Source organism: Salvelinus fontinalis, chromosome 1 (assembly GCF_029448725.1).
Source record: "Salvelinus fontinalis isolate EN_2023a chromosome 1, ASM2944872v1, whole genome shotgun sequence".
NCBI lineage: Eukaryota > Metazoa > Chordata > Actinopteri > Salmoniformes > Salmonidae > Salvelinus > Salvelinus fontinalis.
In genome coordinates, this window is record NC_074665.1 from 58262361 (window position 1) to 58289862 (window position 27502).

General features: G+C 41.6%; 1 protein-coding gene across 3 annotated transcripts in view; it reads left to right on the plus strand.

Annotated features, from left to right (window-relative positions):
• LOC129858455 (inactive phospholipase D5-like) overlaps window positions 1-27502 on the plus strand; it is a 91773-nt gene that overhangs the window by 37646 nt on the left and 26625 nt on the right. For 2 of the 3 annotated variants that reach the window (XM_055927706.1, XM_055927723.1), the window contains exon 2: window positions 21096-21232. In XM_055927706.1, coding sequence (XP_055783681.1) covers window positions 21096-21232 — 137 coding nt within the window. Of the gene's footprint in view, window positions 1-8846; window positions 9027-21095; window positions 21233-27502 lie in introns of those variants that run through there. The other variant, XM_055927713.1, reaches the window with a different exon arrangement.

Genomic DNA, 27502 nt, shown 5'->3' on the forward strand with positions numbered 1-27502 from the left:
GTTATATCTTTCAAAACGGCACGGTAGAAAGGACTGTCAACACATACTGAAAAGCTCACATTATAGACAGAAGCAGACTACATGGCAGACCAATCCAAACTCATCTCCTGTCATGTCCAGCCCATCCATTATCTCAACCAATTACGGCTAGCGGGAGGGTTCTTGTCTTTTTCCGTGGCTAAACCAACTAGGCTCGTAATTTAACACTTTTACTTGTATTTATGAATGGAATACCACATTTTTATTATGGCACATCAAATGTTCCAGAAGGCATTTCTGCGAAAAAACACATTTTGAAAAAAAACAAAATGTTTACATTCAAATGCCGCTCCTATGAAGTAGCGACATACGCCTAGCTTCCTGAAACGAGTCACATACAGTGAAGGAAAAAAGTATTTGATCCCCTGCTGATTTTGTATGTTTGCCCACTGACAAAGAAATGATCAGTCTATAATTTTAATGGTAGGTTCATTTGAACAGTGAGAGACAGAATAACAACAAAATATCCAGAAAAACCCATGTCAAAAATGTTATAAATTGATTTGCATTTTAATGAGGGAAATAAGTATTTGACCCCTTCTCAATCAGAAAGATTTCTGGCTCCCAGGTGTCTTTCATACAGGTAACGAACTGAGATTAGGAGCACACTCTTAAAGGGAGTGCTCCTAATCTCAGGTCTTACCTGTATAAAAGATACCTGTCCACAGAAGCAATCAATCAATCAGATTCCAAACTCTCCACCATGGCCAAGACCAAAGAGCTCTCCAAGGATGTCAGGGACAAGATTGTAGACCTACACAAGGCTGGAATGGGCTACAAGACCATCGCCAAGCAGCTTGGTGAGAAGGTGACAACAGTTTCTGTGATTATTCGCAAATGGAAGAAACACAAAAGAACTGTCAATCTCCCTCAGCCTGGGGCTCCATGCAAGATCTCACCTCGTGGAGTTGCAATGATCATGAGAACGGTGAGGAATCAGCCCAGAACTACACGGGAGGATCTTGTCAATGATCTCAAGGCAGCTGGGACCATAGTCACCAAGAAAACAATTGGTAACACACTACGCCGTGAAGGACTGAAATCCTGCAGCGCCCGCAAGGTCCCCCTGCTCGAGAAAGCACATATACACGCCCGTCTGAAGTTTGCCAATGAACATCTGAATGATTCAGAGGACAACTGGATGAAAGTGTTGTGGTCAGATGAGACCAAAATGGAGCTCTTTGGCATCAACTCAACTTGCCGTGTTTGGAGGAGGAGGAATGCTGCCTATGACCCCAAGAAACCATCCCCACCGTCAATCATGGAGGTGGAAACATTATGCTTTGGGGGTATTTTTCTGCTAAGGGGACAGGACAACTTCACCGCATCAAAGGGACGATGGACGAGGCCATGTACCGTCAAATCTTGGGTGAAAACCTCCTTCCCTCAGCCAGGGTATTGAAAATGGGTCGTGGATGAGTATTCCAGCATGACAATGACCCAAAACACACGGCCAAGGCAACAAAGGAGTGGCTCAAGAAGAAGCACATTAAGGTCCTGGAGTGGCCTAGCCAGTCTCCAGACCTTAATCCCATAGAAAATCTGTGGAGGGAGTTGAAGGTTCGAGTTGCCAAACGTCAGCCTCGAAACCTTAATGACTTAAAGAAGATCTGCAAAGAGGAGTGGGACAAAATCCCTCCTGAGATGTGTGCAAAGCTGGTGGCCACCTACAAGAAACGTCTGACCTCTGTGATTGCCAACAAGGGTTTTCCAACCAAGTACTAAGTCATGTTTTGCAGAGGGGTCAAATACTTATTTCCCTCATTAAAATGCAAATCAATTCATAACATTTTTGACATGTGTTTTTCTGGATTTTTTTTGTTGATATTCTGTCTCTCACTGTTCAAATAAACCTACCATTAAAATTATAGACTGATCATTTCTTTGTCAGTGGGCAAACGTACAAAATCAGCAGGGGATCAAATACTTTTTTCCCTCACTGTGCAGGATAATAAGCAACTAATTCTAAAACACTTTCATCAATTATAAATTTCATCAATCATTTGTGGCCTGCTGGAGGTCATTTTGCAGGGCTCTGGCAGTGCACCTCCTTGCACAAAGGCGGAGGTAGCGGTCCTGCTGCTGGGTTGTTGCCCTCCTACGGCCTCCTCCACGTCTCCTGATGTACTGGCCTGTCTCCTGGTAGCGCCTCCATGCTCTGGACACTACGCTGACAGACACAGCAAACCTTTTTGCCACAACTCGCATTGATGTGCCATCCTGGATGAACTGCACTACCTGAGCCACTTGTGTGGGTTGTAGACTCCGTCTCATGCTACCACTAGAGTGAGAGCACCGCCAGCATTCAAAAGTGACCAAAACATCAGCCAGGAAGCATAGGAACTGAGAAGTGGTCTGTGGTCCCCACCTGCAGAATCACTCCTGTTTTGGGGGGTGTCTTGCTAATTGCCTATAATTTCCACCTTTTGTCTATACCATTTGCACAACAGCATGTGAAATTTATTGTCAATCAGTGTTGCTTCCTAAGTGGACAGTTTGATTTCACAGAAGTGTGATTGACTTGGAGTTACATTGTGTTGTTTAAGTGTTCCTTTTATTTTTTTGAGCAGTATATATACACACAGTATGCATACCTATCATCTTAAAGATAATCCATTGCTAATAGCTAACTAGTGTAACCCATTTTGATGTCAACACCAGTGGTTAGCTAGCTATCGCCAGTATGTGTTGCATTGAGGAGTATTCTCAGGTAACAGTGTTTTCTACGTCTACCCTGTCTCCTTGTCTGCCTCCCAGGCAGCTCATTAAGCTGCCGGAGACATGTCATATTAGTGTGGCCGCTGCAGTCTTGTCATTGTCGCAGCCTTGATGGCTTAGAGATGCATTGTCGCGTCATCACACACTCAATCAGTTCTCCTGATGAAAAACAGCTATCTGAACTCTCACTACAAAGTGTTGGTGTTCTTTTTTATTCTAGCAATGCTGCTTCATCTCTCAAAGTTGCCCTTGACAAATATTTGCTTTGATGTAATGCAATTATTATAATGTTAGGACCATAATAATGTCCTTGTTCCTGTTATGAGATGTCTTTTTCTCTCTGAATTCTCCCCTGTTGGTAACTTCCAAATTGGTTTATGGTCTTCATCAATATATAATGTTCATGTCTGCGGTGGAGTCCTCCAGTGGTGAGGTCCTTTTTATTTGCCCTATGCTGAGGCTTTCCCCATGAAACACAATACTGCAGTTATACACTGAACAAAAATAGGAATGCAAAATGCAACAATTTCTAAGATTCTACTGAGTTACAGTTCATATAAGGAAATTGAAATAACTAATTAGGCCCTAATCTATGGATTTCACATTACTGGGAATACATATATGCATCTGTTGGTCACAGATATCTTAAAACAAGGTAGGGGCATGGATCAGAAAAACAGTCAGTATCATCTCCTTCGCATAGTTTATCAGGCTGTTGATTGTGGCCTGTGGAATGCTGTCTCATTCCTCTTCAATGGCTGTTCGAAGTTGCTGGATATTGGCGGGAACTGGAACACGCTGTCTCACACGTCAATCTAGAGCATCCCAAACATGCTCAATGGGTTACATGTCTGGTGAGTATGCATGCCATGGGAGAACTGTGACATTTTCAGCTTCCAGGAATTGTGTACAGATCCTTGCGACAAGAGGCCGTGCATTATCATGCTGAAACATGAGGTGATGGCGGCGAAAGAATGGCATGATAATGGGCCTCAGGAACTCGTCACGGTATCACTGTGCATTCAAATTGCCAACAATAAAATGCAATTGTGTTCGATGTTTCTAGCATATGCCTGCCCATACCATAACCCCAATGCCACCATGGGGCACTCTGTTCCCAACATTGACATGAGTAATTGCACGCTCTCTCAGAACTTGAGACATCTATGGCATTGTGTTGTTTACACCTGTGTAATGATCATGCTGTTTAATCACCTTCCTAATATGCCACACCTGTCAGATGGATGGATTATCTTGGCAAAGGAGAAATGTTCACTAACAGGGATGTAAACAACATTTGTGAGAAATAAGCTTTTGTGCATATGGAACGTTTCTGAAAAAAAAAAATTTGGTTCATGAAACATGGGACCAACATGTTACGTTTATATTTTTGATAATCCTCCTTTGATTAATAACAATACCTCCGGTTACACGATCCGCTGATTATGTTCTTTACCGACAAAAACCCTGCTTGAAACAAAGACCAAATAATTCAACCCCGTCATGTCCTGGAATCTCCCCTGAAGTCAAAACATTTGCTCATTGTTTTTACCTCCTCCTTAATGATTAATTTTTGCCTGTGGCTTGTCAAGAGATAAGCACACTTGTTCCTATTGGGAAAGCTTTAATGAGTTATTTAGCTTGCAGAGTCTGGCGGAGTCTGGCGGAGTCTGGCTTTTAAGTATGCGGCTTAGAACAGTCCTGATGGGAGTTTACACCTCCTCTAAACCAGACACAGATCAGTCCTGATGGGAGTTTACACCCCCTCTAAACCAGACACAGATCAGTCCTGATAGGAGTTTACACCTCCTCTAAACCAGACACAGATCAGTCCTGATGGGAGTTTACACCCCCTCTAAACCAGACACAGATCAGTCCTGATGGGAGTTTACACCCCCTCTAAACCAGACACAGATCAGTCCTGATGGGAGTTTACACCCCCTCTAAACCAGACACAGATCAGTCCTGATGGGAGTTTACACCTCCTCTAAACCAGACACAGATCAGTCCTGATGGGAGTTTACACCCCCTCTAAACCAGACACAGATCAGTCCTGATGGGAGTTTACACCCCCTCTAAACCAGACACAGATCAGTCCTGATGGGAGTTTACACCTCCTCTAAACCAGACACAGATCAGTCCTGATGGGAGTTTACACCCCCTCTAAACCAGACACAGATCAATCCTGGCACTGCCATTGTAAATTGTGCTGATTCCACAGTAAAGATGGTCCCTACGGAGAGAGGTTGATAGTGGATAGTGACCTGCCCATGGCAATATGATACTCAATAGATATGCAGAGAGGGCTGAGGCAGGAAGCAAGAAGCAACATTAGAAGAACCGGAGGAGTCTGCAAAAAATATACTACTTCTACTGTAAATGGAGAACAGTGGTAGCCTATTGCAGCTGCTAAAACTGATGTTTCTGCACCAGCATGCATTCGTTTGTTTTGCCTACTATTGTATTTGAAGTGTTCAAGGCTTTTCTATTCTAACAGGCAGCAGAGTCCTCTGACACAAATAGTATTTAATTGATCCCTTGTCTTGAGGAGAATGGCTGTTTTTCTGTCAGTGCAGCAGTTCTGGAATTCCCATCGCAATTTTCCTATCATCATGGTCTTCGTTCTGCACCAGCTGTCCTCTGGTCATTAAAGTCCCAGGCTGATGCTTCACAGGACTGTGGGGAAGTTTGCTTCCATCTGGTATTAGTAGGTGTCTGGATGTCTCAGCTCTCATGTCGCTCTAATGGGGGCTTAATTGACTTATTGATCAGGAGGGCCCTGGCTGTAATTAATGGGCTGAGCTGCCATGCAAGGCAGGGAGCGGTTCCCAGTCCTTCAGACTATAGTAGACGCAATCTTTACCAGCTTCCACTCTGAGAGACAGAGGAGAGAGGAGCATAGCCGCTGGAAGTAGAGGTGCTACGGGTGTTGCTGCACCCCATGAAAAATATGAATAATAAATATGAATTTAAAATATATATATAATGACAAAAGTAGTGCACTGGGCCTTTAATAGTGGGGAGGTCAGCCGAGTTCCAAGGCAAACAGCAGCGTTTGTATTCTGACCTTTCTGTGTGATGGAGGTAAGAACAGGGAAGAGGACCTCGTCAATGATAAACTTGACTGCTTGACTGGCATTGAAAAGGAGAACATTGATATTGAATAGTTACTATTGATTGTTGATCACAATCATTAGCGTCTTCACCTCACATTTCCAATGTTGAAGTTCCTTTAGGAGATTCCACATAAAGATCCACTCTGGTGATAACTCAGGTTGGTGCAATTGAACATGCTAAAGTCAAGGAACCATTAGAGCTAAACTCTATACCATTTAAACACCCATCACTCCATTGTGTGGTTGGCAGCAGCATTAGTCAGTGGGTGACATGGGTGCCAATAACCAATCACAGACAGCAGAGCTCTACCTGTTGGAACCCATGCAGCACACTTTTCTTACTGAGTATCTCATGTACAAGTATCATTAATGTGTTTTGTTTAACAGATTCTTTGCGCTTATATTTCTGCTGTGGTTTTCATTTAAGACCTTTTGGACTTTCAACTCCACACTTTTTTTACCAGTTTTTGATCTATACTGTTTGGCTTCCACTTCTTTTCTTTGGTGCGAATAAATAAAACCTAGAAAACAGATGTCAGTCACTGGCATGTAGCTAGCTCACGCCTGTCTACCTCCGAGCGCAGACATACAATACCAGTCAAAAGTCTGGACACAGGTACTCATTCTAAGGTTTTTCTTTATTTGTACTGTTTTCTACATTGCAGAATAATAGTTAAGACATCAAAACTATGAAATAACACACCAAAAAAGTGTTTTTAAATTTGAGATTCTTCAAAGTAGCCACCCTTTGCCATGATGACAGCTTTGCACACTCTTGGCATTCTCTTAACCAGCTTCATGAGGTAATCACCTGGAATGCATTTCAATTAACAGGTGTGCCTTGTTAAAGTTAATTTGTGGAATTTCTTTCCTTCATAATGCGTTTGAGCCAATCAGACAAAGGTAGGGGTGGTATACAGAAGATAGCCCTATTTGGTAAAAGACCAAGTCCATATTATGGCAAGAACAATTCAAATAAGCAAAGAGAAACAACAGTCCATCATTACTTTAATTTAAGACAAGAACTTTGAAAGTTTCTTAAACTGCAGTCACAAAAACCATCAAGCGCTATAATGAAACTGGCTCTCATGAGTACCGCCACAGGAAAGACCCAGAGTTATCTCTGCTGCAGAGGATAAGTTAATTCGAGTTAACTGCACCTCAGATTGCAGCCCAAATAAGTGCTTCACTGAGTTCAAGTAACTTTGAACATCCCACGGAGCACCATTAAATCCATTATTAAAAAATGGAAAGAATAGGGCACTGCAACAAACCTGCCAAGAGAGGGCCGCCCAACAAAACTCACAGACCATGCAAGGAGGGCATTGATCAGAGAGGCAACAAAGAGACCAAGGATAACCCTGCAAAGCTCCACAGCGGAGATTGGAGTATCTGTCCATAGGACCACTTTAACCTGTCTAGGATCAGCGTGGCGCTAGCGGCACACCCCCCCCCCCCCCCACTGAAAAACCAGTGCCGCGAAATTCTAAAAAAATATTTTTTTAAAATATTTAACTTTCACACATTAAAGTCCAATACAGCTAATGAAAGACACAGATCTTGTGAATCCAGTCAACATTTCCGATTTTTAAAATGTTTTACAGGGAAGACACAATATGTAAAGATGTACATCTATTACCTAAAAACACATTAGCATAATCCACCATCTTTTATTTGTCCACCAACACCAGTAGCCATCACCAATTCGGCTAAACTAAGATATTTATAGCCCCTAACCAACAAAAAAACTCATTAGATGACAGTCTGATAACATATTTATGGTATGGGATAGGTTTTGTTAGAAAAAAGTGCATATTTCAGGTATATGGCATAGTTTACAATTGCACCCACCATCACAAATGGACTAGAATAATTACAATGAGCAACGTGTTTACCTAACTACTAATCATCAAACATTTCGTAAAAATACACAGCATACACGAATCGAAAGACACAGATCCTGTGAATACAGACAATATTTCAGATTTTCTAAGTGTCTTACAGCGAAAACACAATAAATCGTTATATTAGCTTAGCACATAGCAATTAGCAGCCCAGCATTGATTTCAAGTATAGGATTTTTCTTTAAGTGGGTTTTCTCCCTCCAAATCAGCCCTCTTCAACTAAGCTGTTACTATCATTTGTGTCAGTGCTGATTAGGTTACTTTTCCTTGAAACCAAACTTCCCCTTGATATTCCATCCCGTCACCTCCTATCTGCTTGCCTTCATGACAGATGAGATCCAGGTTCCATTGATTGGTTCAGCTATGTGACTGGCCGTCGGATTGAAACTGAAATATCTGGCATATAGCCAGACAGCCTCCGCACCAATACAGCTATCATAAAGCTGGCTGGACTTGTTTGCCAAGCTCTAAGCCCAACTCGTTATCATTAATTCACAGTTCTGACTTTACAGGATCAAATGTGTCAAAAGAGTTATGGGCACTATGTTAATGTGAGGATCAGTTTGCAGTAGCCTATACTGTATGTAGGCTATATGAATGTTGTTCCTTAGTTGAATTTCCATGTTAATCTTGGTCCTGGGGTACCTGGGGATCTGCAACATTTCTGAAGTCGCACTGTTGTGTCCCACTGTTGTCTCATGGTGTCACATATTCATCTGAGAGGCTTTTAACCAGCCTCTGGACAAAACCAAACAAGTATAACAAATTATTAATTCTAAACCAACCCAACTTGAGCATCTCCGCACTTCTAGATGGAAATATCAGGGCCATGGAAAAATGGTACCATTTTCACTGTAAGTATCTTGTCTGGGCCATCAGCCAACATGAATACAGTCTGTCCTTCACTCTGGAAATGGAAAAGGAGTGAGCGTGTCCAGCGAAAGACCATACATCCCAGAGTGCTTAGCCTTGATGTGCTGAGTATGTGCAGAGACTCATCCGGCTGACAGGACACACTGTCCTGGCCTGACTCACTGGCTCAGGGGACCTACACACTGTCATTCAAAGAGGAGGCACAGTACTGTAGTGAACAACACTGTGTGTGTGGATGGGCATAGCGGTAGAAAGACAGTGAATAAGAAGACAGGAGACTGAGGAACCAGACACTGTTTGGACTAGGTGGTACGTTTGCCAGCACTTTGTTGCAGGTGTCAGAGATATGCACACCGAAGACACAGTGCAACATCAGGTGATGAGAGATATTTTATATATATATATATATTGTTGTGCTCTGGGGAATAGTTCAATGACACAAATGTTGTAAATCGTTGTGCTTGTAAATAAGTATGTTATATAATTATTAATTATTGAAAATTGTTTCATTAATTTATTTTAGGTATGTTTTGTTTGTTCCAATGGCTGCAGCCGTTCTATGGAACTAAACTGAATCAATTTAAAAGTCCTTGAACTCCATTTTAGGGGCAATCCTAATCTATCAATTCAATATCATGAATACAGATCGTTTGCTTAAGTTCGATCAATTTCACTCTGAATTAGTGTACCAATAAATTGATTCCACTTGATGAATAAATGAGGCTGATTTAAAAGTGGTCGATTACTGCCTATATTGTTGATGTACAGTCAACCTTAGCAAAACTGTTACAGACCTCAGCATATACCATGTTTCGGTGTATTAGGAAGTTGTTTTGATCTTTCAAATGATGCCCCTAGGGTATGATCTCTTATGTGTTGCTTTGAAACAACGTGTATGTACTGTATGTTGGTGCATTACTGTCACGACTTCCGCCGAAGTCGGCTCCTCTACTTGTTCGGGCGGCGTCTAGCCATCGCCGCTCCATTTTTCATTTATCCATTTGTTTTGTCTTGTTCCCTGCACACCTGGTTTTTATTCCCCAATCACACTACATGTATTTATTCCTCTGTTCCCCCTCATGTCTTTGTGTGAAATAGTTTTGTGTTACTTGTCAATTTTGACGCGCTAGACTGGTGTTCGTTTATTCCGTGTTTTGTCACGAAGTATGTTTATTTGTTTGAACATAATTATTGTGACTGTTTGTGCGTTTTGCACTTTTGCTATTCAGCTGGAGGTTTCGACATAGGGGCGTCCGTCTGTTGGTTTCTCCTGCCTCAATAAAGTGTGCCCTGTTCACAACTCTCTGCTCTCCTGCACCTGACTCCGCTCCCAGTACGCACACCATTGACAATTACATAACATGTATACAAGAACATATATGAAGATTTTCCTGTGGGCTCACCCAACGGAGGGCCCTCCCTTTGTTCTTGGTACAACATAATGTAATATCCACTGGATAATTTAATTACTCTTCTTAATGTAATAACTTTTAAGTAGTATATCAAATAAAGCCATATACTGCAATATCCATTGTTTGATAGATATACAGTACACCTCACTATTTCTTACTGTAGCTATCCTTCTACCTTAGGTGAAGTAAAGCTACTCTAATTGCTTTTCCTTTAACTTATTCCACTTCTCTTTGTTTTAGTTACACCTTTGGAGAGGTGCAAGATCTGAAGATTTCACTGTTAATGTTGGGTAGAAGCCATTTGTCCTTGTTAAAGGGAAAATCTTGAAAAATGTGATATCTTTTAAACATTATTCAGGAAGAGGATTTAGCACCAACCTTCAGAGACATAAAGAAACTCAGAGGTATTTATTTATAATTCAAGGAAGAACATCTCTAAGATTGCACATACAGTGCCATCAATCAGATATCTTTCTTTCAAAAATCTGGTACTCCAAAGAACTTGAAGTTTTCTTATCAAATCAATCTAACTGATTACACTGTTTTGGTGTGTCTTAACTGGATTTTACACATTCTCCACACTACTGTAAGTCCCCTGTGTGTAAAGTGTCTATATGTAAATGGTAAACAGTTCTTACACCAATATGCATTAAGTGTCTGTTGTTTAGGAAATGTGTCAAACAATTATTCAAAATCCATTCCAATTCTTTCACCCTGGTGCCTTTGTCAGTGTTCATCATGAGTCACAGCACCCACAGCAGTCTACCAGAGACATCATCAGTGCCCTTTTTCCTAAAATCATCTTACGGCTAAGTTCATTGTTAGATAGGAGCAGCATTGGGCCTCCCGAGTGGCGCAGTGGTCTAAGGTACTGCATTGCAGTGCTAGCTGTGCCACTAGAGATTCTGGATTCAAGTCCAGGCTCTGACGCAGCCGGCCGTGACCGGGAGACCCACGGGGCGGTGCACAATTGGCCCAGTGTCGTCCGGGTTAGGGGAGAATTTGGCCGGCAGCGATGTCCTTGTCCCATCGCTCACTAGCGACTCCTGTAGCGGGCCAGGCACAGTGCACGTTGACACGGTCGGCAGGTGTACGGCGTTTCCTCCGACACATTGGTGTGGCTGGCTTCTGGGTTAAGTGGGCATTGTGTCAAGAAGCAGTGCGGTTTGGTTGGGTTCTGTTGCGGAGGACGCACGCCTCTCAACCTTCGCCTCTCCCGAGTCCGTACGGGAGTTGTAGCGATGAGACAAGACTGTAACTACCAATTGGATACCACGATGTTGGGGAGAAAAAGGGGTTAAGAAATACAAAAAGAAAGAATCAAAAAGATAGGAGCAGCGTTAAATCTGAGCTGTTTCCCAAAACCATCATTACAAACGCTTGTAATTTATCACCTGCCTCAGATCACTCGTAGAACAGCTAAGTGCATCGTTAGACTCTTTTTTTGCCCTCCCGCGTCACTTTAAACACAGAAGATCTTCACTAAACATAGAATCACAAGGTTTATAGTATCTGTATCACCGCTGATAACTACAGAACAAAGTTGACTACAGACACAAAGTTGCCAGTGTCTTTGCAATTGATAAAAACAAGTGACATTGGCTATAAAAACATGCTTAAAATGGAAACCAAGATGACTGCATTTAAATATTAACTACAGAACGACTGATATGGATTTCTTATAGCCGATACCAATTTTTAGAGGTCAAGGAGGTCGATGGCTGATATTTTAGGCCAAAAATCAATGCCAGTAAATGTTCAGTTATACAGCATTCTAACTACAGTTATACTACAGTGTGCTGCAGTTATACTACACTCTGACTGAAAAAAAAATTCGCAAGGGAATTGTATTGGCAATGTATCTCCATGCAGCATTTTTATCATGGAGGACCTGGTAGCAATCGGTGCTTTGGTCGAACACAGCAGGGAACCCCATGAAAATATATTCATAAAAATAGTAGTGTACTGCGACTTTACTAATCTTGTATTAGCAGATCTACAGTATATAGACTTCTGTAGCGCAGGCAACATTTTTTGGTGTGCCAAATCTGTGATTTTAGTGTGTTTTTATTGGGTAAGCAATAGAATAATCCGCCTCAATATTTGCAGCCATATTGGGCCATATTGGGCTTATTTGGAGCCGATCCGTCATCAGTATTGTGAAATAATTATAATGTTAAGGAAAGATTTGAACGGAGAAAGTTGATCCGAGAGCAGTTACTCCCTATCTTTCGATCCTATTAGTATCAGCATATGCTCCAACGACGCAATTATCTCTGCATGGTGTTTTGGGAAACGCATGTGACATTGTAGGAACGATGCATCTTTAAAATACTTGTCAGCCTAAATTCCATCGCTATCGGGAAACCGGGCCCTGTTCTTTAACAAGTACCAAGCTGTTAGATGTCAAGAAGTGCTGTAGGCCTCAACTTTTCCTACTAAATTAGGAGGGAAGATCCTCTCACAAGAGTACAGATGGGAAATTGAGTGTAGTATATAGTTATACTCTGCTTCTTGCTTGTCTGTACAACATGCCAAGTTTGATAAGAAATCCTCCTCTTCGATTAGACGTTCCTCAGAAAAAGATCAATCATTGTCTTTTTTTAATGGGAAAGTAAGGTGTGTTTACAAAGAAGTCACGATTGAAAAACCTGACCTAGCTAAAGCCCAGAGTAATATTTCCAATCTAAGTCAGTGTTGGCAGTTGTCATCGCTTTTCCTGTTTAACCTTCTTGAGCACTTATGTGTAACACAAGTGTATAACTACTTTTTCTTTTACAGTTTAATATTTATATAATGTAATTTCCCCTGCCCTTTCCGTTACAAGTTGTATCTCTGGATGTGCGTGTATTTGGCTTCTAGGTGTTCTGAGGGTGAGGCTGGTGAGCGATGACAGTTCTTCTGGTACAGCGACTGTGGTAGACCAAACTTGTGAGTGGGTAGAGGTTAAAACTGAGTGCTTAGAGATCTCTGGGACTTGATGAAGGAAAGTTGTAGGTTACTGAACTCGCACAGAAGAGGTGTGCAGACATCTGTCAATCACTGCTGAGAGCCAAGTATGGATTAAAGCATGTATTTCTGCTTTTTAGTTATTGCAATTATCTTGTTATAAATATGACCGACCCAAGTGAAGCACATTTATATTGTAACTTGTATGAAACCAACCATAAATCCCTGATTGTCAGGCACAGTCAGTTTAGATCAGTACAACTCAACACTTGAAGTATATGCTGAAAGAAAGACAAATCTGGTTTGTTGGGGGCATAAGCTGTATGGCTGGATAGCTAGATACATGCTAGTGTTTAAGGGACAGCGTTTTCCAACTATTGTACTGCATGTAGGCTGAAGTCAATGGCTGAAGTCAACAGGCAAACGCTCCAGCTGTTCATCTATTCTGGAATCAAATTTTCAGCGAGTACAAATGGAATGGAAAATAACTTACAGATACTTGGCTTGCCTCGAAACAATCTCTGGTCACAGCAGTGGCTTACATATACTTGGCTTGCCTCGAAACAATCTCTGGTCACAGCAGTGGCTTACAGATACTTGGCTTGCCTCAAAACAATCTCTGGTCACAGCAGTGGCTTACAGAGATACTGGGCTTGCCCTCAAAACAATCTCTGGTCACAGCAGTGCCTGACAGACACTTGACTTGCCTCGAAAACAAGACTGGCTGTTCAAATGTTCATGAAACAAAGCGACCACGCCATGGGGCTTCATTCTCTACAGAGGTTCTCCAATGTTTAAAGTCCACTTTAGTCAAATTATTCCAGGATATAAAAACATAACACTATATGAGGTCTGAGTGTTTTCCCTCTACCTGTGCTTTGGTATACCCCTTTCCTTTGAGAAGTATAAGGACATGGTAGCTCTAAAATAGGAGTAATCATCATCGACTTATTTGGGCCCCTGACATTTGCCTGCCTTTTGCTTGTGTACAGTAAGACACAAATTTGACTATGGGTGTCTCAGAAAATAAGTTGTGACTTGTCTAGACATTTACATTACCCTTTTCAATATTACAGTAATCTAATTAGTTAAAATGCTCTAAATAACTTACACCACAGAACCATGACTACCATGGTAAAATAGTTTTAATTCACCTTACATAACATTCTGAAAGTGAGTTGACTATAATGGCAGTGAATACACACAAGTTGGGAAAATAACTATTACGGGCCAACTTTCCACTCCATCCTTCACCTCTAACATTTTCGCCTAATGTTTTAATCCTTGATGAAGAAACCCTCTCTATTCAGCACGCATCTACAGTATGCCTCAGATCCCTGAATGTGAATGCACATCCAGGTTGACCTTCCCTTCAATTGGGTGTGTGACTGATGGGCACCCTGCCAGCTGACATGTACCAGTCAGCCTTTTCACAGGGACTATAACTTTGAAGCTTTTAAAGCAGCAGCCACTTTGAGCAGGCCTGGGGCTTCACGCAAAGTCAGTCCAGCCTCTTGGTAGTGAGGGTGAGACCCAATGAGGTGTCTAATGTCTTTGTCGAAGATGTGGTCTGTTGCCTCAATCAATCAAATATATTTTATAAAGCCCTTTTTATATCAGCAGTTGTCAAAAAGTGTTTTACAGATACCCAGCCTAAAACCCCAAAGAGCACACAATGCAGAGGCAGAAGCACAGTGGCTAGAAGAAACTCCCCTAGAAGGCATGAACCAAGTAGAAATGTATTGTGTTCCGGTTCCTATAGCCAATTGGATACTTGTTTCATTAGGAGTAGCCTTTTGTGTTCAGAGTCCCTATATAATCCTCTATACTTATATTCATATTACTGGACATTGCTGTGTGATACTTGGTAGTCATAAGGTGGGCAGTGCTGTTTTTACTCTGTGTTCTTGTTGGTGGTGATTACTGTTTCTTGCTCAGTCTTACCAAAGTGGGCGTTATTGTTTAACAGGATGTTCACCGAGGAGGGCACGGCTGTTTTTCAGCAAGGGAGAAAGATTTTGGTAATTGAGGGTCTATTGACTCTGGCCTCTTTCCAGAGACAGATATCTGGCAGAGTCTCAAGAGTCTGCACATACAATATGACCCCTCCCAGCAACACAAACATAATTCACATATATGTCCTAATGTGCCCACAGGGGTCCTATATGATCATGTGAGAGAAATGTATATGTACCTACAACTATAACTGTTTTTTTATTGTATGACATCAAGTTCTTTTCAGTACTGAACTTGGTGATGCTACCCATTTAATGGCACTTTGTGTTCAAGGGTAATTATGTTTGGTTCCCTTTACAGCAGTTAGAGATTGGGACACATTTGATATTGTTTTATTTACAGGCTTGATGTTTTGGATTAATTAGGTCATGGTTGTAAATCAATGACACATTAAACAATGTTTCGGTTGGAGTTATGATTTACCACTGTGCAAAGTACATTGGCAGGGTAGCCTAGTGGTTAGAGCGTTGGACTAGTGTTTGAAAGATTGCAAGTTCAAATCCCCGAGCTGACAAGGTACAAATCTGTTGTTCTGGCCCTGAACAAGGCAGTTAACCCACTGTTCCTAGGCCATCTTTAAATAAAATAAAAACCTGGTGTAATCGGCGCATGTGACAAATAAAATGTGATTTGATAAACACCCTTTAGTGGGTGGGTAGATGACGGTCTCTGTAATAACTTGGTAATTAACTATTAAATGAATTACTGCAACCACATTCGTTTGCTGCTTTCCGTTGATTGTTATGTTTGAGTGGATCAGTCGCTAAATGCATGTCACCATAAGTGTGTTTTCAAGTTTTCTTTAAGCCCCATGGCATTGAAGCATATGATTAACTTGATAGATCAGTAAAGGACATTTGAAATTCTGAGCAACCACATGCAAGTAGCCTAAGCAGCGATTATAATTCATGTATAAATGATATTAATTATAAATCAACAGTACATTTCCCAGTTCAAAGTCAGCATATCTTTCTATGGGCACATGTTGCTCATCAGCTGGTGCCCTTTGAGGATCATAATTAGCAGAGGGAATATACCTTAGCACTCTCACATCATCAGAGGCACATTATAGATGACGTCAGACTCTGTCAGCCACATACAGTCAACAGAGCAAATGTACTGAGAGCACTATTAGATCATTCCCAGTTGCACAGAGGAGCTGAAACATGTTAGGGATAACATTGACTTTGAACATGCCATCTAAGCGTAATTAGTAACAAGGGTGCACCATTAGCATACATAATATTGTTCACACAGTTTCCACTGGCATATTTACTTTAATAAAATTGCATTTGACTACATTAGACCTCAAGACATAGCTATTGAAATACCCACAATTATTTTATTAGATGATCTGTCTGAGAGAGACTAATAAATACAGTGTTGTGATGATATACTGAATACTATGCAGATTTTCTTACAATATCACTTTTTTAGGCTTATCCAAGGTCCAAGTGTCCCATGTGATTTGGAAAGCAGTACTTTCTCATAAATGATTGATTTAGGGCAAAATCAAACTATTTTCAGTAGATCACTCTACCACCAGCCCTGCCCTCCCTGTAACTACTTTGTTCTCCCTTTTCCCATCATTATCCTTCCAACCAAGGGTCACCTTTTCACCATATGGATCCATTTGGATGCAGCCTAAATATGTCAAGTTAGTGGCTATAAATACCAGGTTGGAATTAAAACCTGTTTGGGATAGGGGGCAGCATTTTCATATTCGGATGAAAAGCTTACCCAGAGTAAACTTCCTGCTACTCAGGCCCAGAAGCTAATATATTCATATTATTAGTAGTATTGGATAGAAAACACTCAGAAGTTTCTAAGACTGTTTGAATGATGTCTGTGAGTATAACATAATTCATATGGCAGGCGAAAACCTAAGAAAAATCCAACCAGGAAGTGTGAAATCTGAGGTTTGTAGTTTTTCAACTCATTATCGAATATACAGCCTATCGAATATACAGTGTCTATGGCAGGGGTGTCAAAGTCAAATGGACGGAGGGCCAAATAAAAAATTTAGCTACAAGCCGAGGGCCGGACTGTTCGAATGTTCATTGAAAAATTTTTAAATGACGCATATAGTCTAGTGAACCTAATTGAACCTACTGAAAACCTAACAAATATATTCCAATATGATCAGATAAATAAAGCAATATTTTCTTATGGCTCTGTCAGTAATCTTTAATTTTCAACAGACACAAAAGACAAATTTCCTTTATATAAAAATCCCCATAACATGAACATTAAATGAAAGAAACCGGTATTCAAGGCACCATCAGTAGCCTATATTTTCTATTTTAGCAAAAGTGGGCTAAATTTACTTCAAAGAAAAAAACAATAATAGCAATTTTCTATCATCCACTCAACTGAAATATTTTTAAAATATAATTGGATTGAAATACAATAAAATAAAGTGCAAAAATCTATTAATCAAAAACAACACTTTGTTTAAGGAGAAGTAACATGCAGTGAAAACAAATATTAAACTTTAACTTTTAAACTTGAACTGAGTAAAAACTCTAAATATGTGATTGCACAGTAATGTTCACTTGTTTGAGGTTGAGGGTGATACTTGGTGGTGTCCCATCTTTTCCACAAGTTCATCAATGTTCGGGGTAAGGCTCTGAGCTGAGGAAATCCTCAGAATTGAGTGGAGGTGTTCAGCAGTAAGTCGACTTCTGTGTGATGTTTTGTTCAGGTTCATCAAAGAAAACAGTTGTTCACACAGGTATGTGCTGCCAAACATAGACAACGTTTGAGCAGCCTGGATGCGCAGCTGGGGCATTGTGTCGGGGAGGAAACGGGCGAACTCCGCAGCACCCACTGCCGCATATTTTGCCCTCAGTGCATCATTGCATTGGAGGTCAATCAACTCCATTTGGAGGTTTGGTGGTGAGCTTTCCACGTCAACAGCAAATGGGTTACCGAGCAGTTTCAACCTGCTTTTTTGTGCTTCAAAGTCAGCAAATCGGCGTCGAAAGTCAGCGGCAAGCATACCTATTTTATCAGCCAACTGTGCGCTCGGGAACGCACTGGTAGAGAGCTTCTCTTTCATGGTCTGGCAGCTGGGAAAGTGGCTCAAATTTTCTTTCCGCATCTGCGTCTCCCACAGAGTCAGTTTGGTTTTAAATGCCTTCACTGTACTATACATATCAGAGATGACATGATCCCGACCCTGCAGCTGCAAGTTCATTGCATTCAGATGACTCGTAATGTCACACAGAAAAGCCATTTCACACAGAAACATTTCGTCTCGGAGTTGTGTTGTGTCTTTCCCTTTGCTGTCCAAGAACAGACAAATCTCCTCACGAAGCTCGAAACATCTTTGAAGCACCTTTCCCTGGCTTAGCCATCGCACCTCTGTGTGATAAGGCAAATCACCATGCTCCGTTTCTAACTCCGTCAGAAATGCCTTGAACTGGCGGTGATTCAAACCTTTGGCTCTGATAAAGTTAACTGTGCGCGTGATGATGCTCATTACATGCTCCATTTTCAAGGCTTTACCGCACAACGCTTCCTGGTGTATGATACAATGATAAGCTGTCAGCTCACCTGTCGCGTTTTCCTCTTGCATCTTTTCCCGTATCTTCGCCACCAGTCCGCTCCTGTGTCCACACATCGCAGGTGCTCCGTCGGTTGTCAAACCCACGAGTTTTTCCCAAGGCAGCTCCATCTCATTTACACATCTTGACACCTCTTCATACAAATCATGCCCCGTAGTTGTGCCATGCATAGGACGTAAAGCCAAAAACTCCTCTGTCACGCTTAGGCTGGAGTCCACTCCGCGGATGAAAATTGACAACTGGGCAATGTCAGAAATGTCGGTGCTCTCATCCACAGCCAAGGAATATGCAATGAAATCTTTTCCCTTTTTCACAAGCTGCTCTTTTAGATTGATGGACAACTGGTCTACTCTCTCGGCAATGGTGTTTCTGCTCAGACTCACATTTAAAAAGAGTTGCCTTTTTTCTGGGCAAACTTCGTCACAAACTTTAATCATGCAGTTTTTGATGAAATCCCCCTCCGTAAATGGCCGGGCTGATTTAGCGATCTCTTCTGCCAAAATAAAACTGGCCTTGACAGCAGCCTGGCCTTGTGATTTGGCTTTTTTGAACAGAGCCTGTCGAGATTTGAGGCCTCGTTTTAATTCCTCTGCCTTTTGTAGCCTTTGTTCCATGTCCATATTCTTGTTTTTGTCCGCGTGTTTCGTTTCATAATGTCGTCTCAGATTATACTCTTTCAGTACCGCCACACTTTCTCCACACAGAAGACACACAGGTTTTCCAGCTACCTCCGTGAACATATACTCCGACTCCCACCTTGTTTGAAACCCCCGGTTCTCAGTGTCCACCTTCTGTTTTGCCATTTTTGATGGGTATCTGAAAGTTAATTTTACTGTGATGCTGACGACTGCTGTGCCAATAAATATTGAAATGAAGCAGCCTACTGCTCGGTGCGTCACCGTTGCATTGTGGGAAATGTAGTATTGGTGCGTGTAAAAGATCTGCGGGCTGCCGGCTTGCTGCGGTCTGCGGGCCGGTTCTAATAATAAATCAAGATCATCCCAGGGGCCGTAAAAAACCTTCTCGCGGGCCGGATGTGGCCCGCGGGCCTTGACTCTGACATATGTGGTCTATGGGGTCATATTGCACTTCCTAAGGCTTCCACTAGATGTCAACAGTCTTTAGAACCTTGTTTGAGGCTTGTACTGTGAAGTGGGGGCGAATGAGAGCTGAATCAACCAGAGGCCTGCCAGAGTGCCATGAGCTGATCACGAGCACACACGTGAGAGCGAACTGCGTTCCATTGCAATTCTAAAGACAAAGGAATTCTCCGGTTGGAACATTATGGAAGATTTATGTTAAAAACATCCTAAAGATTGATTCTATACATTGTTTGACATGTTTCTACGAACTGTAATATAACTTTCCGAACTTTTTCGTCAGAACTTTCGCCTGGACTTGCCCGCGCCTCGTGAGTTTGGATTTGTTTATCAAACGCGCTAATAAAAGGAGCTATTTGGACATAAATTATGAACTTTATCGAACAAAACAAACATGTATTGTGGAACTGGGATTCCTGGGAGTGCATTCTGATGAAGATCATCAAAGGTGAGTGAATATTTATAACGCTATTTCTGACTTTTACTGACTCCACAACATGGCGGGTATCTGCATGGCTTGTTTTTATGTCTGAGCGCCGTACTCAGATTATTGCATGGTTAGCTTTTTATGTAAAGCTTTTTTGAAATCTGACACCGCGGTTGCATTAAGGAAAAGTATATCTATAATTCTGTGCACAATACTTGTATCTTTAATCAAAGTTTATTATGAGTTTTCTGTAAATTGATGTGGCTCTCTGAAAATTCGCCGGATGTTTTCGAGGCACAACATTACTGACCATAAAGCGTCAATGTAAACTGCGATTTTTTTTATATAAATATGAACTTCATCGAACAAAACATACATGTATTGTGTAACATGAAGTCCTATGAGTGCCATCTGATGAAGATCATCAAAGGGTAATGACTAATTTTATCTATATTTCCGCTTTTTGTAACTCCTTTCTTTGGCTGGAAAATGGCTGTGTGTGTTTTTGTGACTAGGCTCTGACCTAACATAATCATATGGTGTGCTTTCGCTGTAAAGTCTTTTTGAAATCGGACACGATGGGTAGATTAACAAGAAGTTAAGCTTTAATTTGGTGTATTGCACTTGTGAATGTATGAAAGTTACATATTTCAAAAAAATATTTTTGAATTTCGCCTTTTCAGCGGAATGTTGTCGAGGGGTTCCCTAGCCATATTAAAAGGCCTCTTCAGTGGGTTCCCTGTTGGCTTCTCTTCTCCATATGGTAGAGCCATATGATGGAGCCTGAACATGTGGCCATGCACAGTATGTACATGTTTGTGTAAAATTCCCCTGGTAACACGCTGCTATCATTTATGATTTGCTGTGTGGTGCAATACATCAGGCTGTGTGAGTGCAAGGTTGGGGCACTTTGACCATCTCTAGGCGAAAATAAAAATAACAAACAGTCAATTTGTTTCTTGTCTTTTGCAGTCTCAGCAGAAATGCATCGTAATCTTTGCTTTGGTGTGCTGTTTCGCTGTCCTGGTGGCCTTGATCTTCTCGGCGGTGGATGTCTGGGGAGAGGATGAAGACGGTATAACAGAAGAGAACTGTAACAAGAACTGCAGGTGAGATATCTTCCAGCCATCACAATCTCTCAATTTCGAGATTATATTAATTTGCCTCTCTCTATACACTATAAGAACACTGTTAATCAAGTACGTTATTTCAGCTGGATACATAAATACACTATACATACAAAAGTATGTGGACACCTCTTCAAATCAGTCGATTTGGCTGTTTCAGCCACACCCGTTGCTGACAGGTGTATAAAATCGAGCACACAGCCATGCAATCTCCACAGACAAACATTGGCAGTAGAATGACATTATTGAAGAGCTCCGTAAATTTCAATGTGGCACCGTCATAGGATGCCACCTTTCCAACAAGTAATTTCATAAAATTTCTGCCCTGCTAGTGCTGCCCCAGTCAACTGGAAGTGCTGTCATGGTGATTTTGAAACGTCTAGAAGCAACAACGGCTCAGCCGCGAAGTGGTAGCCCACACAAGCTCACAGAACGTGATCGCCGAGGGCTGAAGTGCGTAGCACGTAAAAATCGTATGTCCTCGGTTGCAAGACTTACTATCGAGATCCAAACTGCCTCTGAAAGCAACGTCAACACAATAACTGTTCGTTGGCAGTTTCATAAAATGGGTTTCCAAGGCCGAGCAGGCACACACAAGCCTAAGATCACTATGCGCAATGCCAAGCGTCGGCTGGAGTGGTGTAAAACTCGCCGCCATTGGACTCTGGAGCAGTGGGAACGCAATCTCTGGAGTGATTAATCACACTTCACCATCTGGCAGTCCGTCGGACAAATCTGGATTTGGCGGATGCTTCCTGCCCCCACGCTTCCTGCCCCAGGAATAATGATCTGGGGCTGTTTTTCGGGCTAGGCCACTTAGTTCCAGTGAAGATAAATCGTTGTTTCAGAAGCACAATGCCCCTGTGCACAAAGCGAGGTCCATACAGAAATGGTTTGTCAAGATCAGTGTGGAAGAACTTGACTGGTCTGCAGAGAGCCCTGACCTCAACTCCATTGAACACCTTTGGGATCAATTGGATCGCCGACTGTGTGCCAGGCCTAATCGCTCAAAATTAGCGCCCAACCTCATTAATGTTCTTGTGGCTGAATGGAATGTTCCAACATTTAGTGGAAAGCCTTCCCAGAAGCTTAGAGGCTGTTATAGCAACAAAGGGGGGACCAGCTCCAAAGTAATGACCATGATTTTGGAATGAGATGTTCGACGAGCAGGTTTCCATATACTTTTGGTCATGTATTGTACACTGTTCCCTTTGATTGCATTCCATTGCTAGCCCATCAACACGATACCGGCAATCAGGCTTGTGTGTATTTCAGCCAGATAAAAGAGTATAGGGAATAAATTCTCCAATTTCATGGTGCATGTAGCCATGTCTTCCTCTGCAGATTAATTTGAGGCAGGCAGGCACATGGTTGGTTATTACTCTATTGGACTCTACTCTCTGTACCATTAGTAAATCATCTGCCTGTGAGCACTGGCTCAGGTTGCTTGTTACCAGAATCTCTCTCCCTCTCCAGACATTTATCTGCGCCCTCAAGAGCAATCTGTCTGACATCTCTCTCCTCAATGAGAGTAGAAAGTGTAATTCCAACTTCTAAAGTTGAAATTGATTCTTGTTACTCTGTGGGGCCCCTGGGACTTGGAGACAAGAGAGAGAGGCATTTTTTCACACATCACCAAAAATATAAATGTATTGTCCTGGCATCATCAAAGGGCCAGGGTGGTATAGTCATTTCTCGCCACTAAGTCAAATAGAAATGCTCCTCCTGCGCTGATGCGTCTTAGCAGTGTGCCTAAATCACAAAACCACAGTGTTTGTTTCTGTTATGCAGATTTCCTTTAATCAGTATGCTCTCTAGAGTGGGATGAATCAAATACGCACTTCTAAAACGAGATGGCATTCTATTGGACTGCATCGATGACAGGGCACATCTGAAAGCACTGTATGAGGAATCATTTATCTTGAGCCATAGATTTGATTGTTTGAGGAATAGGAAAATCCACTGTGCTTGTTCAGTTAGAGTGGACCTAGCTTAGTCCGCTAAGTCAGTCAGGTGTAGATAAAATTAATGACTTCTATCTCAAAATCCGGCATATGTAATTTTTTATGTCTCATAGGCCAATAGGCCTCACAGACCTTTGTGAGGCAGGGATCAAAGGCCAAGTGTACATAGGCCATGTAAACAGAATATTTTATCAAATGAAAATCTTGTGTGCAGATCAGAAAGCTCAAACTACTGTGCTGCGTCAGACATTTTAACAGCTCAGGCCGCAGTGTGTCAGAGAGAAGCTCAGAATGATCAACATACTGTAGTGTTGCTTTCGACCTTATGACTCTTTGCAAGCTGTCAGTATTTGGAGCCACTGTTGATCGTGGCTACATCTCCATGCTGTCAACTTGGGCTAATTTAGGACGTCTTGCATTGCCTGATCCCATTGGCTCCAGTCTTAGCATCAATTGCCTGAGATTGTGAATGGCATGATGTTTAGAATGATTGGGGTTCTCTTAAAAATGAAATGTTGCTATGCCATGGTAGAGCTTAGTGAATGTAATGTACTGTAAGCAGTATGGGGGCTGATAGCATCTCTCTAGATCTCCTTCTCTTGTAAGAGCTACTTTTGCATGTGCTGATGTACATTTCATACTTTTCATACATATACTGTTTAAGCGCTTTTATTTCCCGATACCAGAAAATATGGCTTGAATGAGTAATGTCAAATTGTCAACCTATACCCAATTGTCAAACTGTTCACACTACAATACAAGGTGTATCAAACCATTTGTGCCTAACATCAACTAATGCATTATAATGATGATATTCTACCTTACCACTTTCGGTTCATCTAAAGATTTCTTTGATGACAACATTATAGATAGCCACTAAGATGTGATCCTATTGTGCATTCCTCTATATGTCTAATTGCTGGTATTGAATGTCTGTTGACGAGGTACGTATTGATCCAAGGCTGTGTAGTGGCAGGCTTGAAACCAAATACTGTAGTTTCCGGATGGTGATGGATCTAGAAAACCCTTACACTGGTATTATTTTACTGGAAGACCTTTGATGAGAATATATCTATGAAATTCACTGCTCCTGATACTGCAGTTGGATAACTATACTGTTGTGGGACCATAATGTGTTTGAATCTTATTTAAAAATGTTATTCTGGCTGTTGGGAGAGGAGCAAAGGTTCATGGGCAATGTTCCCTCTAAGCTGCGTGTGTGCGTGGGCACATAGCTCCCCGGGACTGCCGCGCAGAAGACACATCAACCCGCGCAGAGAAGTGCAGTTGAACTTTACTCAACTTTCTAGTTTTCCCCTTTAGTTAACACTATCAACGTTTCCCTATACTGTGGGAATTGTGATCGAATCAACACAATATTAGCCACTTTCAATGCAACATCCCGAAACAAAACGAATGATGCAAGATTTAGTATGCAAAACTAACTATGCGAGAGATTTTATTGTAGGCAGAAGCATAACCAATCAGAGCTGCAGTAGACCTACAGTATTTGCAAATAGACCCTTGGCATATATGGATCTGTGCCATTAACTTTGAACCTGACTATGTTTACAGCATGAGTGGCTGCAAGTATAGCCACATGAGCACATTTGTTCATATTCTTTTCTAGTAGGTGAGTTATTAGCCCAGTTATAGGTAATTTCTCAATGGGGGAGTGGTTACTTGTTACAAGAGCACAAAATATGTGCATTTCTAGCCATATTTGAAAAGCGAGTCAGGTAAAGAACTTTTTTTTGTCTTAAAGGGGCAGTGTTGTATTTTGAGACGGTCTTGAATAAGCTAAGTATCCAATAGGCAGAGGGTAACACAATTTGTTTGATTCTCTGTAGTAAAGGTGTGCAGTGGTGTAAAGTAATTAAGTAAAAATACTTTAATGTGCTACTTAAGTAGTTTTGGGGGGTATCTGTACTTTACTATTTATATTTTTGCCAACTTTTACTTTTACTTCACTATATTTCTAAAGAAAATAATGTACTTTTTACTCCATACATTTTCCCTGACACCCAAAAGTACTCTTTACATTTTGACAGGAAAAGGGTCCAATTCACACACTTATCAAGAGAACTTCCCTGGTCATCTCTACTGCCTCTGATCTGGAGGACTCACTAAACACAAATGCTTTGTTTGTAAATTATGTCTGAGTGTGCCCCTTGCTATCCGTAAAAAAATGGTGCCGTCTGCTTTGCTTAATATAAGGAATTAGAACTGGTATATACTTTTATTTTTACTTTTGATACTTAAGTACATTTGAGAAATTCCATTTAAGTATATTTAAAAACAAATATTTGTATTACTTTTATTCAAGTAGTATTTTACTGGGTGACTTTCACTTTTACTTGAGTCATTTTCTATTAAGGTATCTTTACTTTAACTCAAGTACCAGCAGCATACCACTCTGCATACCACTGCTGGCTTGCTTCTGAAGCTAAGCAGGGTTGGTCCTGGTCAGTTCCTGAATGAGAGATCAGATGCTGCTGGAAGCAGTGTTGGAGGGCCAGTAGGAGGCACTCTTTCCTCTGGTCTAAAAAATACCCCAAATCCACAGGGCAGTGATTGGGGACACTGCCCTGTGTAGGGTGCTTTCTTTTGGATGGGATGTTAAACAGGTGTCCTGACTCTCGGAGGTCATTAAAGATCCCATGGCACTCATTGTAAAAGTATAGGTGTTAACCCTGGTGTCCTGGCTACATTCCCAATCTGGCCCTCAAACCATCACAGTCACCTAATAATCCCCAGTTTATAATTGGCTCATTCATCCCCCTCCTCTCCCCTGTAACTATTCCCCAGGTTGTTGCTGTAAATGAGAATGTGTTCTCAGTCAACTTACCTGATAAAATGACAATTGAGTACCTTTTCCACCACTGATGATAATAATAAATTGTATTTCGTAGTGGTTTCTTGTATCAAACACATGTTTAGTCACCTCCTTGTCTGAAGGACAAGTGGATAAACAGGTTAATGCATGTTTTTTCCAAAAGTTTCATTGAACGTAGATCTACATTGAACACCACACATTGGCCACTACTGTAGGCTAAAAGCTATTTCCATGTTAAAATGTTATGAGATGCATTTTCTCCATTGTTTTTGGTGGTAAGCCATTCTGATAGGCCTACATTATGATCAAATAGCCACAGTAGCCTACTCAGCCACTGTTATAACTGTAACTTAAAGCATGTACAGCTTCAATTTCACAGTAAATGTGCACCAGAAGTTCCACCGAATTTTCACAATGTTCAAGTTTGCGCTCAGCAGACCTGAAATTTGCTCAGTGCCCCAAAAGATTTGAGGGAACATTGTTCATGGATAATGAATGCTTGAGTTTGGAGTGAAAGTAGGAGCCATGCTCTTGGCTCATGTTATAATTTTGTCCCGTATAAGTTGTGTAGTACTCTGACATTAAACATCAAACACTGAAGTCACAGTAGTCTGGCTAACACCTCACTTTGAAAGTCTGGAATGGCTCTTCGATGTTGTCAGCATAATGTATATATATAATTAAGGGGTCTGCGCTGGTTGGCCCTCCTGTGTCTTTCTCACTCAAACACCCACACACACAGCTACAGTACACAGCCCCAGAGTACTGCCCCCTTCCATACAATGGTTGGATTTTCAAATCCAAACAACGAGAGAACTCAACCCCTGAGGATTTTTTTCTACATTTGAGAGAACCAATCAAACCCATCGCACAATTTCTGAGAAAATATTGCATTAACAAACAGCCTTCTTTCCAGACCAGTGTGTCACACACAACTCACAGTTCTCCCTGCACTGTGAGTCACCTGGGTCACGTCAGCCAGGCTAAAGTCTCTAGTTTACATTGTTATCTGCCTTACAAATTAGTGGCTGCTGGTGATTCATCCAAGAAGAATGAGAGCTTACAAACTCCATGCTGAATTGTGGATTTTAATTTATTAGCTAGCTAGCTCAGTGAGTTAGCGAGTACTATGGACAATGCTTTATGCACTCAATACTTTTTCCAATTGGTAGTTACAGTCTTGTCCAATCACTGCAACTCCCTTATGGACTCAGGAGAGGCGAAGGTTGAGAGCCATCCATTCTCTGAAACACAATCCTGCCAAGCCACACTGCTCACTTAACCCAGAAGCCAGCCACACCAATGTATTGGAGGAAACACGTACAACTGGCGACCGTGTTCGCGTGCATGCACCCGGCCCTCCACAGGAGTCCCTAGAGCGCAAATGGGACAAGGACATCCCGGCCAGCCAAACCCTCCAGCTATCTAAACTTGAAGTAATCATGGTCAGCA